The sequence below is a fragment of the Cyprinodon variegatus genome, unplaced genomic scaffold (genome assembly GCF_000732505.1).
Source record: "Cyprinodon variegatus isolate N-32 unplaced genomic scaffold, C_variegatus-1.0 Scaffold244, whole genome shotgun sequence".
Lineage (NCBI taxonomy): Eukaryota > Metazoa > Chordata > Actinopteri > Cyprinodontiformes > Cyprinodontidae > Cyprinodon > Cyprinodon variegatus.
The window spans coordinates 211,597-230,780 of NW_015150697.1; the positions used below are offsets into that span (position 1 = coordinate 211,597).

At 35.8% G+C, this 19,184-nt stretch overlaps 2 protein-coding genes across 3 annotated transcripts in view; one reads left to right on the forward strand and one right to left on the reverse strand.

Moving 5' to 3' along the window:
- mapk8ip2 (mitogen-activated protein kinase 8 interacting protein 2) overlaps positions 1-7,647 on the forward strand; it is a 39,421-nt gene extending 31,774 nt beyond the window's left edge. For both annotated transcript variants that reach the window (XM_015381917.1, XM_015381919.1), the window contains exons 8-14: positions 1,728-1,803; positions 2,183-2,355; positions 2,444-2,553; positions 3,528-3,650; positions 3,739-3,809; positions 3,903-4,001; positions 6,878-7,647. In XM_015381917.1, coding sequence (XP_015237403.1) covers positions 1,728-1,803; positions 2,183-2,355; positions 2,444-2,553; positions 3,528-3,650; positions 3,739-3,809; positions 3,903-4,001; positions 6,878-6,950 — 725 coding nt within the window. In that variant the 3' untranslated portion in view covers positions 6,951-7,647. The remainder of the gene's footprint in view (positions 1-1,727; positions 1,804-2,182; positions 2,356-2,443; positions 2,554-3,527; positions 3,651-3,738; positions 3,810-3,902; positions 4,002-6,877) is intronic.
- Positions 7,648-10,020: 2,373 nt separating this feature from the next.
- arsa (arylsulfatase A) lies at positions 10,021-18,771 on the reverse strand. Its single transcript, XM_015381874.1, has 8 exons — positions 18,551-18,771; positions 18,177-18,417; positions 17,878-18,096; positions 15,586-15,755; positions 14,621-14,745; positions 14,286-14,413; positions 14,084-14,186; positions 10,021-10,860 (listed from the first exon to the last, which is right to left on the reverse strand). Exons 1-8 carry the CDS (start codon positions 18,769-18,771, stop codon positions 10,565-10,567), a joined length of 1,503 nt encoding a protein of 500 aa, XP_015237360.1. The 3' UTR covers positions 10,021-10,564.
- Between the last annotated feature and the right edge of the window lie 413 nt (positions 18,772-19,184).

Sequence of the window (19,184 nt, forward strand, 5' to 3'; positions counted from 1 at the left end):
TAATGATTGTAAAAAGAATAGACATCTTTTAGTAATGCAAAAGCCTGCAAGTTTCAATCAGGACTGACCCAGATACGTTTGTTTAGGAAATATTTTCTTATGTCAAAACTGATACTAATAAAAATCCCATTTTGCAATGCTGAAATAAAACATACTTTATGTAATTTTGTTATAACACCAACAACCTAATGACTGTCAAGCTAAATCTCACAAGATTTGTTTTGGCTATAACATATTTGGCTATATTATACTGAATCTTTATGAATCTTCCCTGTTTGTAGTCTATTTTCACTGTATACTGTTTATATAAAACACCTGCAGATACTGAGTGTATTTCATTATTTCTTGATTTAGTAACTCCTACTGGGAAGGTACCTTATTGGTGCTAAGCCTAAGAGAAAACAAACGTAATATAGAATATATTTTACCCTTAATGCATTTATGGACAGAAACATATTAAAAACAGCTTATTTGGTTGCAAAGGGATGATTTTGTTAAACTGGAAAATTCAGAAGCCAAAATATTTTTCTATTGAAACATGGTAATGTGAAACGTTCAATCTTTTAATTATGGAATGGACACGAAACTTGACATCAAGGCTATATTCGAAAACATTTGGGAGCTGGTACTTTAATATTTGTTGTCACTTGTTGACACAATATTGTCTGGACATTTTGATTATATCAAACCTGGATAAAGGGAGAATTAGCTGTGTATAAAAAAGTAGCACCATGTTCTAATTCCCTCCTTTTTTTGTGGTGTCTGCTATGTATATGTCTTCATTAATAGTTTATTGTTTTATATTTGTTAAATCTGGACCTAGGTGTATTATTTATTTTTTAAATTGCTAATTTAATTTTGAATAACAAAATATATACATATCTTTCCCCTCAAAGAGGGAAGGGAGAAAAAAAAAATCAGAGGCACACATATCATGTCCCAAACACCACAGTGACTACCTGTATCTCTTTATATAGGCCCACTGACTGATTACAAGGTTGTGTTCACCTGTGAAGCTAATTAGTGGACACACTTTGGTTTAACCTGTCCCGTTGGTCTCATTTTTTTCAGTCTTTTTTTAAATTATCATTTTTGTCCAGGCCTGTTTCATGAGTTTTTTTTTAAATCTCATTCTGTTGAAACAATGTCTGACTTTCTTCACTTTCTTATAATTGTTAATGTATTACTACTTTTGTCAGATTCAAGTTGATTTCTGTGACCATTGTGGGTTTTTCTTTCAATAAACAAGGGGTACTTGCGTTTTTATACAACACTTCATTAGTAGTGTAAAGTAGGCCAGAAAACTGTAAAACCTTTAAAATTATTATGCCTGGATAATCTCTTTTACATATTACAGCAAAGAGGACCGAAAATGAAATGTTATGTGTACACATTTTTAATGTTAGTAGCAAATATGGACTCCAGAGAGATTAAAGCAGGAGTAGGGAGTTCAGAGTGATATGGAAAGTGATTCCTCCCGATCAGGGATGTTTCCTGGAGTAAATAGCTTCCCTGGTGATCTGTTTAAGTGCAGTAGAAATGAGCTATAAACTAAACTCTAAGAAATATGCAGAACAGCTTTAGATTTGGCCGGGAACAGAAAATAACAATCACATGTAAACCAAAATGAGTCACAGCCACAAGGATCCTGCAAAGAGCAATTATGTTTCCTAACTCAGTACCTAACGAATTGTGTCCTTTGCAACTCGTTTCTGTCTCACATGTAGGCACAGAATCCTTTGGACTTTTCTCATGTACCATCAATGGAGAGGAGCGAGACCAGACTCACAGAGCGGTTTACAGGTAAACCTTTAACATTCTTTTTTTAGCAACCAGACAAGAGAATGAATAAAGTATTATCTTCAGTGCTTACACCCTGTTGGTGTCCTTCAACATCCTTCAACATTTTTGGAAAGACAGCAGATGTAACGGTTATTTGTAGAACTGGACGCTGCAGGATGGCTGACCGTAATGAGATCAATCATCTCATTGAAACACAATGAAAAACAGCCTTCACTGTGTACACATCCATAAAGCTTCATCCTCTTTTGAAAGCTGTGCAGAGGTGTTTTTTCCCTTCTCCTCTGTCTCCATGTTTCCCTTTGACGATATCTTATCAGAGGAAATCCAGCATTAACAACAACATGATTTCCCTTCTTTTTTCTGCTTCTGCTTTGTCCAGATTCATTCCTAGACACGAGGACGAACTGGAGCTGGATGTGGATGATCCTTTATATGTGGAGGAAGAAGAGGATGACTATTGGTACAGAGGATATAACATGAGAACTGGAGAAAAAGGAATCTTTCCTGCCTTTTATGCCCATGAGGTCATTGGTCAGTCCAAGGAGCTGCTGGGTGAGTGATGACATGGGTCCACTATTTTAACATCTCATTAAACTTAGGAATGCTAAAACCCGGACACATTCCTGTCCCCTTCATTCAGGCCTGAAAAGGAATCCAGGGTGGATAGAGACCTTCAATGTTCAGTTTTTGGGTTCTGTTGAGGTACCTTATCACCAAGGCAACGGCATTCTCTGTGCCGCCATGCAAAAGGTAAGACAATAAATATATAAAAATAAAGCAAGCATGTTGTATATTATTACAGTATATTACACTCCCATCGTTGTTTGGATGAATGATCTTCCACATAAGACTTAATTTAGATTGGTTGATCATTCATTTGTTGAGGTTTAGGCCCCTCCTGAAGCTTAAAGTCTCTTACCAAACTGGGATGGATATAAAAGCTACACTGAAAGGCCTTCTAGACGCCCTTTCTAGTGCAATAACTTACATTATGGACAGTGTTAAAAGCTGGGTTCATACCAGGAAATTTGTAAAATAAAATGATTTAAACAAATTTAAATATAGACCTTTGCTTATTTCTGATTTTATACAGGGTTTCCGCGGGTCATTAAAAGTCATTAGTCATTAAATTATTATTTTTTAAATTAAGGCTTTAATTGGCATTAAAATACATTTAATATGATTACCGTGGCATTTAAAATGCTTTATTTGAAAAAAAAAGAAAAAAAAAAACATTTAAAAAAACAAATCAGATATAACTGGTTCCACATGTTTGCGTTAAACTGCTTTTGGTTGAGCGTAAAGCCGTATGTTCGGAAAAGAAGCTTGAGGAGGAGAAAAAGCTAGAGAATGGCAAAATAAAAATTTCAATAAAAGTGGCTGGAAAACGAGGAATTCGGGACAATGCTGCAGCCTGTTGACGTTAAAGATGACAAAAGATTTTGCCATGTTATATATATATAGGGCATTAAAATTATTTCTAAGAGCATTAAAGGAGCATTAAAAAGCATTAAATTAGAGTTACTCATTCCTCTATAAACCTCCATCTTGGAGGAAAAAAGCAAAAAAAAAACAAGATGAAGCTTTATCATCAAACCGCCAAATCAATTTAACATTGTCTCTGCTGATCATGAGCTTGTGTAAACATCTGACCAACCCTGTACTCTCAATGAACACGTCTCTCAAACATGCCCTTACACATGAACACACTCTCTGTTGATTAGATTGCAATGTCGCGGAAACGGACGGTACACGTGCGACCTCCATCTCTGTGTGAACTGGAGATCAGCTTACAAGGGGTTAAACTCATCATGAGCTTGGAGGACGAATATGACGCCCTTGATGAGGTACAAGTGAATGAAATCAGTTTTGTACAGAGTCCTTTTACCTCCCTGATTCATCTACAATCTAATCTCTGTCCATCTATCTCTCAAGTACGACAGATGTAGCCACTTCTTCCAGATGAAGAACATTTCGTTCTGTGGATGCCATCCAAAGAACAACTGGTAAACAAAGCCCGCCACTCCTATGCCCTCCTGTCATGACTGCCAGCTTTAACATCTGACTGATTGCATTTTATTGCTTATATTTCTCTGCAGCTACTTTGGTTTCATCACAAAGCATCCGATGCTGAACAGATTTGCTTGCCATGTGTTTGTATCCCAGGAATCAATGCGGCCTGTGGCTGAGTGTGTTGGGTACGTCCAGAATAATAGAACAATAATCGATTCAAACTGTAACCAGTGGAGAGTATGAATGTTTTTGTCTGTTATTTTAAAAAAATAGAAGAAATGCCTTTTTCATCACCTCTATTATCCAAAAGATTCCATAAAATAAGTTCAGTATCATTATTTTCTATTAGAATGTGCACTCAGACAGAAGTTAATATGGTTCCTATGCTTCAAACAGATATTTCCTCTATTCTAAGGTACTGGCATAAATGCAACTATAGAATTTTTCCCCTCTAGCTTTCTTTTGTCTTTGCTTTTCTTCATTCATTTAAAACAACAAGAGTAGATTAAAAAAAAGTATTTTTTCAAATAAGAATTGTATTTATTACTTGAAACAGCCCGCTTTTTGGAAGCAACAAGTATCTGATAAGTTTGACCAATTTATTTATTTTATTTTCCCTTTTGTTAAAGTTTTACTCATTAATACCATTGCCAGCATGGAGGGTAACCATTGCAAATATTACATCTGTTACTGCAGCATTAACATCTTCTGAAAAACACGCAAAATTAGCATTATCGTCTTGTAGATATATACAGTATATATCTAGCTGTTTTTCTGGTAGTACTGTACCCATATTTCCCTAAATCCCCTCTGGCTGTTAATAAGCTTGAAGCTCAGTTATTTTTGGAGGCTATCTTTGTCATTTCAATGAATCACTCATTAGAGTGGATCATTCAGAATCAACAGTTCCATTCATCTGCCTCTTTCACATCTCCAGCACACATCTGAATAACCTAACTTTTTGTGTTTTTGTGTTTTATCCATGGATAATCTTAAAAGGGATTCATTAATTTGCTTTTCCCTTCATATTTTATGCCAGCATCTAGTTGCCTCCTTTAATCCTTTAGTGTCTATGCTCCTTTTTTTTTTTTTAAACTTTCCCCCTTTGGATTGTTGGGTAAGGATTTTCTCATAATACTGATATTTTTGTAATACCCACATTTAATCTGCCAATTGCCGCAGAATATTTCCTATCTTGGTTAAAGAGTGGTGGCTAGCTGAGGGATTTCATTTCTCTTCTACATCTACATATACAGCACTTGCCGGTTGTGCAAATAACATAAAAGTCAGTGTCCTAGAACTCATCGCATTTATTCATTTAAGGTAATACTACTTAAATACATCTTATGCCTGATTTTTTCTTATTAGTTTCTTGAAAAGCTTCATTATTTATTTTTTTAATCAAAGGGATGGACTTGCTAATGTGCTTTGAATATTTTTTCTTCTTCTTTATAACCAAAGAAGGCTTGAGCTTCTGTTTGTAAACTGATAGAAAACAGTTTTTTCCAGGATCTTCTGCTAGAGAGTAAAAGTGAAGTTTCTGCTATTACAGCAAATATGACACAAGTTAGGTAGAGAACACAGAGCACATGTAAAAAAGTGGTCTTGGCAGATGGGAGTTTTTGAATGCATTGTTCGGGAAAAAAAACCTGCACATTGACCTTAACACATGATCAACACAGTGAAACCGTGAGGTAACAGCACTGGGTGATAGTGATGTGGGTCGGATTTCAGGGCCCATAGAAGAAAGCTAGATACTAAGCAATTAGGAAGTAAATAAAATACATGACAGCGTTTGGTTGAAACTTGATGTGAAAAACTTTAATGAGTACAGATGCGGCATATATTCACTGAAACAACTATTTAAGCCAAGATTTGTCTTTTTTATGTTATTTCGTTCATTACTAGGCTGTTACTGCACTTAGATTTCATAACAAAAAGCTGTTCTATTGTTTTTTTCTCTGTTCGATTTATTTGACTCCTCCAGGTGCTAACTTTAAGACAATATTTTTCCAGCAAACAAATACAACAAAACTAAATTAATTTAAACAAATGCTGTCATGTTTTGCATCAGACATTGAAATAAACATTCAAGATATCAACAAAAATAAAATATCCTAGATGTAATAAGGGATTTTGTTTCCTCTCATTCTGAAAAGCAAACACCCAGTCAGAGTATTCTGTCACTGCAAAATGATCTCAAAGCTGTTATTAAAGATCAAAATAGAGAAGAGGTCCCTTTTCACCCCACCCTAATTCAAGGTTTGCAGGAGGTGATAAGTTAAATGCTAACAGGATTTGTCACATTTTCCTTATCCATTGTAGCTTTTGAACGATATTTATTGATACAATTACTTGCTCTTTGGCCCTCAGACCTCGGCAGGGAACATCAGGCTGAATTTTGATTGATATGCATGAACGGGAGTAAAGAAGTTTTCCCCCAGGCCTGAAACTGGTGGTGGAGTGAAGATAGATGAAGTTGGTCAGTCTGTAGAAAGCTGGTTAGCGAGACGGTCTGCTGAGCTTTATGTGGAGATCCAGTGGATTGCATGAGCTGATACTAGAGCTTCACTCAGGGACCTGGAAGATGGAAGTCCAGTTGGAAGTCAAGATGGAAGTCCAGTCACACTTCGTGGATGCGCTATCCACCGCCTGCGCACAGGAGCAGACCAGTTGTGGATCGAAGGCCTTTAAAGATGAACTTAGGATGCTGATTGGCTTTCGTGGAGGCGTGGTTAAAAGCTGATTGGCTGTGTCGTAGGTGGATGAAGGCGAGTAGTTTGTTTATTCAGTTAAACTCCCACCTAGGCTCCATAAGATGCAGACATATATCACTGTCTGCGGGGATATTTAGAGACATTCTTACTTCGTTATATCTGCTGACTTCTCCTTCTGCTTTTTATGTGTACAATCACAAAATCTAAAACTAGGGAGGGTTTGTATTCATTATTTTATTTTATTACCTGGATATTAATTTGGAAGCATCAAGAAGATAAAACAAAGTATAGCATGTATTAGTTCCTATGTCTGTTTTGTATTTATTTATTTGTTTTCTCTGCAGTCGGGCCTTTCAAGAGTACTACCAAGAACACCTGGAGTATGCCTGCCCCACTGAAGACATCTACCTGGAGTAGGAGGAGTTCATTCGATGACTCTTTTCCTCTACAGCCTGTGTACATTGGTTGTTTTCCACCAGAGGACACTGTCAGTCTTTCTTTACTTTTCTTTTCTTCCCACCAGGATCATTGTAAAATATTTTTCTGCATCCTTCTCAAACTGGGATCCTCATTTCTACAGTAAGCTATTCAACCCTGTTTTCCCTCAACTTCCCTTCTCTCGATGCATTTATTGCCTGTTTCTTTTACTGTTTTTTTCTATGATATAAAACTAAAAAGCTGAGCACTTGTTTATTTAAAAAAAAGAATCCTGTTTTGAAATGAAAATCTTTGACCTACTAAGGCTGAATCACCTCTCAATGCATGGCTGGTAGGGTTGCTGCACAACAACAAATACAAATATCCAAGTGAATGACAAGCAGCTCAACGGTATCATAGGGAAAGGTGTAGAAACAAAAGGGGTGTAAATATCTGTTTTTGATGTTTAAACAGCTACCTTGCTTTGTACTGAAGATGTTGGAGTTAACTAGAGAAAGTTAGCGGCCCTTTTATTCAACCAAGCTCCCCACACGTCTCGTACAAGATAAAGTGTGTGTTGTAAATACATGTATAGAAAGTAGACTTACATTGCTTCATTGAGTCTGATTTGGAAAAACTGTTGGGACTGATTTTGCTCTAGACTTTTGATGTAGGTGGAAAGAAAATGACTCCTTCTGACAGGAGGTGAGACACCAGAAGTAAAAGGGGAATAAGTTCGGAAATGTTGACTTGGAATCAACTTTTAACGCTATTTTTTCCCCCACTCATCATGACAGCAAATAAAGCAAAGTCACCCTCTTTACATTACATCCAATAACTCAATCAATCAATCAATCTTTAGCAAATCTGAAGTATTGATTTTCTCCTCAATTCCAACCTAATAGCCGTGAACACTTTTTTAAACTTTCACTACAAATCTAGAGGCCCAAAAGCACCACAATTGAATAAATAAATAATTTTGTGAATATTTATATATGAATTCATAAAATTGATTAATCTAAGATGATTACAATGTTTCAGTTGATTTGTAATTATAATTTTATTAAATTTTATATAAACAAATTTGTTGCCCAGCTCACATGTCATGAATTTAAATAATCTTGTTACTAGGGCTGCAACTAACTATTATTTTGCTTATCGATTAATCTGTCCATTATTATTTTCGATTAATCGATTAATAATCGGATAGCAAAAGGTCCTTTACAGAAGATTTTTTTTACAGATTTAAACCAGTTGAAACTAAAACTTTACTATTTGAGGAGTTCTGGATAGAGTATATTGACAGATATTGAAAGATGCAAAATATTTATTAATTGTTTTCTACAGTTTTCATCTAATTACTGCTCTGATTGGGTTGCTCTGTCAGCTAAATGCATGTTTTAGAGTCTCTATACTCTATTTAATGATTAAGCGATTACTAAATTAGTTGATGGTTATTTAAAGTAATCACGATTAATCCGATTAATTGTTTCAGCCCTACTTGTTACCTTTCCTATCAAAGTCTTTACTACAGTAAAGATAATCATTCTGCAGTTGGGTTCTAACAGTTAATTGCTTAAATGTTTCACATTATTTGATGAGCCACAAAAAGGGCTTATATTTCTACTGTTTATTTTTTTATATTCTATTTATAGATGAATATTAAAGAATTTATATTATTATAATATAATTTTCAGTAATTTTTTATTTGAATTATTTGAATACTTAAATTTAGAAATATTTCATAATTTAATCAATAAATTATTAACATTAATTGAATATTGAATATTAATTGGTTGATTTAATGCATTAGTTAAATCATATGAATGCATATTTTAAAAATGCATTTAACTGGCTTTTTTTTTGAGCAAACAAAATACTTATTTATTTGATGGTGGCCTTTTGAGCTCAGATACTAGATCATGCAAGTTAAATTCACAAAACCTGCTTTGCTGCAGAGAGCCCCCTCCCCTGACAAGCCATTTTCTCAAAGTTAGGATGGATTTATTTTGGCTTTAGGTGATGCAATGACCCATATTTTGTTCAGTTTTTTTAAACTTCTGAAAAATAAACTTATCCAAACAGTAGCTGCATGTCAGTAACACTGTGAACTGCTAATGCTTGGTCCAGATATCACAGTGAGATTTAGTCTTTTAATAGAGGTTTTAAGGGATTTTTTTTATAGTGGGTCAAACTACAAAATAAAAGCCATTACCCCAACATTCATGACATGCTGTTTGGCTTGTTATAAATTTAAATATTGCATTCTGTGGGTGTTAGAAAATAAGTTTTCAGAAAGGAGAAGAAAGAGGCTATTCTTAAAAGAAAACTGCAGTTATCTGTTGTTTGAAACTCAGACTTCCAGCTTCAAACATCTAGCTCTTGTTATCTTAGCCAGGTATTTGCGTCTTTCTCCGCTACTTTCATTCTTAATCAAAAACACACTCCATCTGCAGGATTTGAGTGGTAAAAGGTTAACGAGGCAGTAGGGAGGGTTTTATCTACATATATATACATATATATATATACACATCTGTCAGTTAGGTCATGTACATACAATAGAAAATCTAAGTGCTGTGTCCTTTATGTTGAGTATGTTAAAAAAAATAAATATCTAAAATGATTGAAAAAAATCATTATGAAAAAACCCTGTAAAACAAAGGAGACATCTATGCGATTTGTATGTCACATAGATGTAGATCTATGTGATCTGCAATAGTTTAATTTGAATGTCTAATTTTTTCCCACTCAGGTGGACTTTTGCTGCTGGCTTCAGCGGTAAATTTAGGGCACATTAGTGAGCTATGGCGCTAAAAGGTTAACGTCTTAATGCTGTTATAGAGTAAAACCCACTCAGACGCTACTTGAAAATCATCCATGTCGCGTCTAGCCAGTTGCAACCATTGCCTCAGAGCAACAACAGCTTAATCCATCTCCGATATATGTATCTACTTGCTTCCGACTATGTTTTTCTATCTTGTTCGAGCCGAATTAAAAAACCCTGTCTTTTAAAGCAGCTTCACAGACACAGCCTTTGAGGATGGTCTTGTCCCATATAGCCACTGAGAAATACAGTTAAACCAAACTTTTGACTTTAATACTTCAACAAGATCCATAACTAGAGCAAAACATTATGTGAAAAAGCCAACATATCCTATCTTGTATCTTTAAAAAAAACAAGGACTTGTAAAATTCAAGGAAAATTGAGAAAAACTGCAAAATAAAATGATAAAAAAAAATCACTATGCCTTGTCATGGGTTTGGTCTTATGAATAAAATATATGCTTGATGTCTGAAGTTTTGTTTCTTGTCTTTATTAAGCTTGCAAATGATTTCACATTTTGTTTTGTGTATGAAAATTGAAGTGAAAGTTTTTTTTTTGTTGTACAAATACTCAAGTTAGCGAACATACAGTACGAGAAGAGGTAATTCTTAATAAAAAGGAAATATCCTCATTGAGGAAAATGTTCTTATATCCCTTTTTCAGTAGCAAGAAGATAAATTACCAAAGCAGATAATAAGTGCAATGTTTCAAAACACTGATGGTATTAATGTACCTTCAGATTTAAGGATAAATTTAGTGCAGTATTTCCCCCACCTTATCCTCACAAACATTAACAATGGCAGCAGCTGGGTTTGGGGCTACATTCAGGACTACAGCAGGGCTCAAGGTTCGGGTTCACACCCTTTGATATCTGGCTTTCTCCAAACACCATGGTAGCCTCAAACTGTGCCTTGACTTTCTCTATCTGTGCCAGCACAGCTTGGATGTCAGGTCTTTCCTCCAGCGGGAGAGGGTATCGCTCTGAGGGGTCGGCCTCCAGGTCAAAAATGAGAGGTGGGTTGTGGGCCTTGAGGACAGCGATCCCGGGACAGTCAGGATCAGGGGTGGTAGCACTGTGGGTGGCACCTGGTGAAAAAGAAACAAGAGGTTTAAGATAAACCCCACTTTGACTGTAGGCATCTTTCTATCCACTTTCTCCTCAACAAATAGCAAAAATAAATCTGATATAGTGAAATATTTTGTCATTTTACAATTGAGATTTATATATATTTTTTTTCATTTTAGTGGAACCTTGTGGCACACAAACAAAATATGACTAAAAAGTGAGAAAAAAGGATTAATGCAATTTCTTCCGCAGAAAATAATCTAATCTGTTGATCAGTTCCCTTGAGTCTGAGATCCCTTTTTCTGCAAAAGCTGTGCTGAGTCTTGATGCGTGTCTCCCAGGTCTTTTGTATTTATCTGTATGTAACTTAGCAAATCTCACAGTGTATTCTCATTATCAGTTCGTACGAAATCGTACGAAAAGTTAGGCACCGTAATTTCGTACGTTTTGGACGTTTTTTTCGTTGTATTTTTACGTCTTGCCTCGAGACAAGATATCCTTGCGCATGCGCATCTTACGCACCATTCAATAACAAAGAATTTAACATACAATTAACCCTAACCCTGACCCTAACCCTAAGATACAAAACAGCAAGCAACCTAGTGAGAGACATTAAGAAGTAATTATTGCACTGTTTTTCCCAGTTTTACGTCCGTCGGCGGATCTGCTTTTTTCGTCTGTCTGGCTGCGCATGCGCACTGATATGTTTTTTCGAGGAAAAACGTCAAAAACGTACGAAATACTGTGCATAACTTTTCGTACGATTTCATACGAACTGATAATGAGAATATGTTGAATCTCACCAGAGGCCTGTTTCATCAAACTAAGATAAAACAGCATCAACCTCATTTTCTGTATATTCTGGCTTAATTAAGGATCAACTCAGTTTCATAATAGCTGCTCCAGATGAGGCTAACAGCCAGGCTTAGTTAATACTGGAGCCTTACCTGTTCTGTCAACGATTCAGCGATCAGATACTAATGAGATTAACACTGATTTTCTCAGGTGTTCAAACACTTATTTGCAGCTGTATCATACAAATAAATAGTTACAAAATCATAAATTGTGATTTCTGGATTTTTGTTTTATTTTTTAGATATTTTAGATGTTTGCTCTATTTCAGACCCTCCATTATTTCAAAGTGGGAGAACTTGCAAAATAGCACGATGTTCAAATACTTATTTTCCGACTGCATGCATGCATGCATGCAGTGCATACATAAATATCAATGTGCACATCTGATGTTGCACACTGGTACTCAGGGGGGTTATGTGTATAGAGTTCTGGCAATGTAGATAATAGATTCAAGCTAACAATTTGTTTGGATGATTTTTGATCATTTCATGTGTTTACTGTTGTGTAAGCGAGCTAATTATTTATGCTGCATGAGATGTTGTTTTAAAGCTATAACAAGCTTTATTTCACTAAAGGTTTAAACACTAACATAACCTTAACATTCTTTTGTTTTCTCATATGCTCATCCAGATTTAATACCAAGATTTGACAAAAAGGTCCCTTGAGATGAGTCCCTTGTGTCTGCTAGCTCGATCAAACAAGGTTAAGAATCAATTAACCAAAGGTTATTGTTTTCTGATTAAGTGATTCATTTGATGAAACATTATTCTGCCAAAAAATATGTTGTTTACCTCTTGGAATGCATGAATTGGATCAAACATATCCAAACCTTTCAAGATAAACTTTTTTTTTCTCAAACATAAAATCTAAGCTGAACTATGATATTGTTGCTTAATTTTATTAATTATGGTTTTCAACCATGTTTTCTTCCTCTTTTTCTACATAGTAGTTTAGTTAACTAATGTAATCAGGGGTTTTTAACTGAAACATGTTTGACTTGGAGATGAAAGACTTTTGTTAAAAACCACTTAAGAGGTTGTGTTGAATTTATTCCAAATCTGTGCATAGAGTTATCGGTTTGGACATAGTTTAGCTCGATTTACACTTATGTGAGAATCCAAAATACCATAATTGCACAACACATGCTTTGTTAAAGATTTTTTTTTTTTTTTTGTGCTGTAGCTACCTTTTCCTGCTACAAAAGACTTTTAATTTGGCAAATGGAAATTTTAACCCTGATACATTTGCAACATTTGCTGGCAGAGTAAATGTGCTCTATTATTGAATGATGAGGGCCCTTGCATAGATTTGGAAACCTTTGGGCATCGCTACTTAAATCTCAAGTGCTACTTAGAACTCAAGAGCGGAAAAGAGCAGTATGGATATTAGCTGGGCATCAAGGTCATTGTCATTCCAAAAAAGAAAATTAAAAACAATTCACTGGACTTTATTTCCAAGTTTGAAGACGTTTTGCTTCCCATCCAGGAAGCTTTTTCAAATCAAAATGTCAGGAATAGCGTTGAGTTCAAGGTTTTATAAAGTAGCCCATCAAAACTTTGTTTTTGTTTTGAAAACATGCAAATTGAAACGGATTAATGGGGGTCGTTTGGCTTCTTTTGTTAGCCTGCAATGCCCAATACCCTTCTAAGTGTTTTGAAGGGGTGGACCCCTTCGTCCGTTTCGATTTGCATGTTTTCAAAACAAAAACAAACCTGGAAACAGAGTCCAGTGGATTGTTTTTAATTTTCTTTTTTTGGAATTAGCTGGGCACGTTTCTGTACTGGGAAATAAAATCGAAAGACGAAACTTAGTTAACTGAACTAAACCATAGCAGCAGAAAAAAAAAACCCCACTAAATATTCCCACAGCTGTATAACAGCACAACTCAATTGGCTTTAACATACAGAACGATTTGCATTGTAGCTGTAGTCTGAATTCTTTAATGTGCCATTAATTATAAATAATGTTCACGTATTGCTTGCCTCTTTTTAAACGATTTTCGAATAAAGTTGTAAGATTCAATAAGAACTAATTAAACTATGAGGTCAGAATTCTGCCAAAATGGACACGTGTAACAACACTGATATAAGCAGTTTTATTTAAAACACACAAATAAATTACCTCCATTCACACTGTGAGGGTTTAATGCGTGCAGATTCAATACCATGAAGCCCCCATGAATCTGCATGCAGAGAACATTCAAGATGCACGTGGGGAGTAGTTTATGTGTGTTTAAATTAAAAACTGCTGAGAATTTAGCAGAGTTCTGACTTCATAATAAATATAATTTAAAGACTGATGCAGCCATTAATGTTTCATAGATCACGTCTATAAAGAGCTTAAGATTGTACTTTATATTTAGTCTCCTCTGTGTGTTTTAGGTGCTACCTCGTGTGTAGAAGTGAGCCTTGTACTTTCCCCATCTTAGAGCAAACAGCCCAGATTTTTCATTTGGATCTGTGGGGTAAAACATCATTGCCTCCCTTTGACTCTGTAAAACAGAGAAAGAGAATAAAACCACACAACATGTTTTAGCCAGCCTGGTTTATAAGAATCAGTATTTAAAGAACTCAAGGATCAAAGCTGCTACCTTTCCTTTGCGAAGGAGAAGATTGGTCATATCAAACCCGTCCAGGATCACCGGGGGAAGTTTGGCTCCTGCCAGATTTGCAATGGTTGGGAAGATATCCAGAGTGCTGGCCAACTCATGGGTCACCCCTTAAAAGAAACAGTGCAGGGACAGGGCTGCTGTGACACCAAGCTGATTACTGTTAGATAGAAGAGATGACTGAGGGCATAAAAAGAACTAAAACAGTTTGTCCAAATTTATATTGTAATGGTTGATCAAAGAGGATAAAAACTCCACAGAACCATTTTTTTTATCGTTACGTTATTTAACTCTAACTTAACTTTCAGTGTCTTTACCTGGTTCGATGACCCCTTGCCAGTAGGCAATGGCAGGCTCCCTCATGCCTCCTTCATACGTTGTACCTTTGCCACATTTCAGGGGGCCTGAGTTTCCTCCACGGGACATACGCATCAGTTCAGGCCTACACACAGAAAGAAATAAAACGGATGCCGTTGACCTAAGGTTTACAGCTTTTTAGCCTGCTGTAAACAATAGTAAATGCATCTTTATTCTTAGATAGTACAAGGCTTGGATGGGTGTTACAAACGAGGCAGAACAAGCTCCTTTTGTCAGTCTTTACTTCTGTATTTAAAAACTTACTGTTAGAGAAATGAGCAGCTCTAAAAAAAATGTTTTCCTGATATGCAATTCGACCTATCAGGCTCATTAAGGGGTTTATTTATTCTCTGAACAAAGCCAGGTAAATCTTTACACTGGAAAAAATCTAAATCTAGATAAGTCATTTTTTCTTAAAATAAGTGCATTTGTTCTTGAATTGAGGAGATAAAAGAAACATTTTGCCAATGGAACAAGACAATTTAGATTTAAAATAAGAAAAGAAAATTGCATTGTCTTATTTCAAGTGCATATTATCTAACTATCTTATTTTAAAAGTAAAAACACTAATTCCATTGGCAAATTATCTAATTTACCTACTCAAATCCAGGTTAAATACATTTAATTTAGGAAATCTTTACTTATTTCTAGATCATTTTTTCCAGTGTAGCATCTAACCTTATCTCTCTGATGGGTCTGTTGGGCTCTTCAGTTTATTCAGAGTTATGTTAGTCCTTAAACTTTAAAAAAAAAAAAAGAACTTTGCAACAACCACAAAATTAAACTGTGAGCTTGTGAATACATTTAATGCCAAAAGAACAAACACAAAAGCTTCTGTATTTCCTCAGAAATATCTGCAAAAAGAACAGATGTATCTCTGTGATCTCTATATTTTCTCAATGTTTCACATTTGCAACCAACCAACCCGTTGTCAGCAGTGAAGAAAATAAGCGTGTTGTTGATCACGCCCACTTTTTCCAGGGTTGCCATCAGGTTTCCTATCGTGCTGTCAAACTCAAAGAGGGCATCTCCAAATGGACCTCTTAAAGAGCGACCTGCTGCTCCTGTGCCAGCATACTGCGGGTAGTGGGTATGCTGTAAGAAAGGCAGTGAATAAGGTTGAAGTATAGTATTTTGTACCATATGGCAGAAATTATGATAATACTTAAAAAACAGAAACATACTACTGACTTTAAAAGTAAATTTTTAATTGTATTTTTTTTTGTCTGAAAGTAAATTCTCTTATGTTTGATTCAATTTTCAAAATAGAAAAGGGAACAAAACGTTTGATTTAAGTCAGCTTAAAAAACACAAAAGGAAAGAACAGACATTTATGCTCCTATGCAGACTTCAATAGTTGTAACCAATGAGATTCTTGTTTGATTTTTAACTTTTCAAATTAAAGAAAAGAAAAAATACACCTTTATATTTATAAGACTTCTCAGAACATAAGTCAACAAAGTTGCCACAGTTAGAGACAGGCAAAGTACAGGCCTCCCCAACCCTGTGAGTCAAATGTTCAAAGTCTGACCTTTTAACATGATATAATTCATCAGACTGCAGGTAATTGAAAGTTATGCTCATATGACAGAAACACAATGTGATCACATAGTTGAGTTATTAATGTTGAAATTTAAACATTGTATTGTCGCTTTAAAATTGATTTATTTCAACAAATTAAAAGTAAAAGTAATAAGACTTGTAACACCGAGAGTGATGCATTTGAAGAGACCCATCTCTTAAATTTAAAAAGAGCAAATGAAAACCTCATGATCAGTTTCAAAGAAAGTTATAGAACATACAACACGAATAACAAAGTATATTTTTAATGGAGAATAGTTATCCTGCTGAAAAAAGCAATATACTTCATCATGTATATTAAATAAACATATGTGGAGGTGATGGCCTAGTGGTTAGAGCAGTGCGCTTGTGCTCTGATAAGGTTGCAATTATCTGGTTAGATCCCCACAACCTGCACTCTGGGTCCCTGAGCAAGACCCTTAACCCCACACTGCTCCCTGGCTGCCAGACGATGGCAGCTCACTGCTGCCTCAGGGGATGGGTTAAATGCAGAGATCAATAAAGTTAAGTTATTATTATTGATATATCTTGATATGAAAGCAATCAGAATAACTACAGAGCACCGAAAGAGGCCAAGGTTGCTTTAATAACAACGTTAAACTTATCTGTAAGCACAAAGATCAGGTCAGTTTGTACGCCAATCAAATATTACCATGAACAAGGAGGTGGCGCTTCTGGTTGTATCTAAATTAAGCATAGAAGCAGTTGGAAATGCTTATTGCTCCTACATGTTTCGCAGGTGGGTGCACTGAATGCTGAGCCTCTCCTCCCTTCATCCTGACTCCAGGATCTTTATGTGCAAAGGAGTAGGGTACTTATTTGGATCCAGACATCTCTTCTGTTTCAAGAGTAGCTTTTCCTACAGAACACGGCCTTGTACACCTTTTCATTTCACTCAGCCTCTGATTAATATGCTTGGAGCTCTCTGTGAAAATCCTGCCTGAAAAACCATCACCTTTTTTTTCTTCGTCCTCCTGATGGCGCTGTCAGGGACAATTTGACAGCCCTCAAGGCGTCCCAATGATTTTTTTTGAGTCTTTACATAAAATTTCTGTATTCTAAATCCTTTACTTGTTTTCTGTTAAATAACTGCAGCTTCTGATAAGCTGAATGTTGGGTTTCTGTCAGCTCTGAGAGATTATCACTTAGACATTTAGAGAAATACAGATTTATAATACCGGTATGTCATTTTGTGGAGAATAAATCATTTAACCTATTAATTGAACTTCTTAAATTGAGACTCATAAATGAATTAATTTTTAATGATATACAGTAAATTCCACTTTTAAATATGCAGTTTCAAAGTACATTGACTCCTCTAGAGTTATTACAATAACTGGAGTAAAATATACACTACATAGAGTTCTAATTTAACACTAATTCCCGAGTGGGACCAAATATACTCTTAAAGTGTTACTTTAACACTGCAAAATTGACTGTGTTCTTTTTATATATAATAATATAACATAATATATTGCACTGCACCATGCATACCTCAGTTTTTCAGAAACCAGGCTTATATATCTAGTTTCGATTCATTAAATTAGATAATAATCGTCATTACCTGTATTGTCTGCAACCAAACTGAGCTGTTCCAGAGAAAAGGTATTCTGTGTTAGAGTATTTAATTACTTACATGTGATGGATAGTAAAGGAAGAAGGGCTGTTTGTTCTTGGCAGATGTGATTATAAAATCGGTTGCAAAGTCAATGTAGGCCCTTTCCAGATCAAGAAAGTTGACCGGCTGTTGTTTAATGTTGTCATTATGAACTAGTGGGACGGTTACTACTCCGATATCACACAGTCCAAAACACTTTATATCTGGAGGGAAACAGGTCAGGTTGTGGCAAGGGCCCTGAGGAGGAAAAACAACAGGGCAGGTTGGCGTACAGATGCATTTAAAGTCCAAACTATTAAAGGTATTGAAACATTTACCTGGTCATGAGAATATGGTATTCCTAAGTATTGATCAAATCCTTGTTTAGTTGGGAGAAACTTTCCATTGGCCCCATATCCTAAGTGCCACTTTCCCACGGTGGCTGTGGCATAGCCCAAAGGTTTCAGCACCTCTGCGATGGTGGTCTCATTCAGGGGGAGACCCCCAATGGAGCCTGGGTAAAACACACCTGGGAAAACCCCTGAGCGAGTCTGGTAGCGACCTGTTAACAACGATGCCCTGAGATGTAAACAAAAGCAAAGGCTGTGGTTAGTCAGGAAGTGCAAAAATAATGAGATATTGTAAGAAAGCTGCAGCATATTATTCCATTAGAACATGATAAGAAAGTGCTTGTCATAAAGCAGTCAGGCACCTGGACGGGCTGCAAACTGGGCTGGTGCAGTAGAAATCTGTAAATCGCAGACCTCCTGCAGCAAGTCGGTCCAGATGAGGAGTCAGTGAACTGGGGTGTCCGTAACAGCCCAGGTCTCCGAAACCAAGATCGTCTGCGAAAAACAGGACGAAATTCGGCGGCGAAGCAGAGCAAATGTAAAACAAACAGAAAACAAAAGTGGAGGAGAGCAGGTTAGCCATGGTAGTAAACAGTCATGTGACTCAGAAAAGAAAAGGAACTATATGTTTCACAACAAACTGAAAACCCATGTGAAGTTCGAGGTGCCTCGGAATTAGGAAAAGAACAAGGGAGATGGTATAAATTACTGCGATAGACTACCAGTAAAATGCATGTAAGTACCCTTACTATAGATGTTCACCGGCATTAAATATTATATATGCATAGTTTTTACACAAAAAAAAAATTATATAATTTTTTTTAAGCGTTTCCTTGATGACGAAAGAATTTACTCTTTGTTTAGATTTTAGTTTAGTTTAACATAACTAAATCCAATGCTGAATAATGATTTAAATGTATTATATCAAGCACAAAGTAATGGGTTTTATGGCAGCTGACAATTAATTCCCTTTTACCGTATCAGAATATTCCGTTT

Bases quoted from the DNA above. Each gene is read 5' to 3' on its own strand.
- arsa (XM_015381874.1), bottom strand. From the start codon at position 18,771: ATGGCTAACCTGCTCTCCTCCACTTTTGTTTTCTGTTTGTTTTACATT. The intron at 18,097-18,176 runs GTAAATGTTTCA...TTTCCTCCTCAG, and splicing joins TACCATATTCTCATGACCAG to GGCCCTTGCCACAACCTGAC. The intron at 15,756-17,877 runs GTAAGTAATTAA...CCTTTCTTACAG, and splicing joins TCCTTTACTATCCATCACAT to CATACCCACTACCCGCAGTA.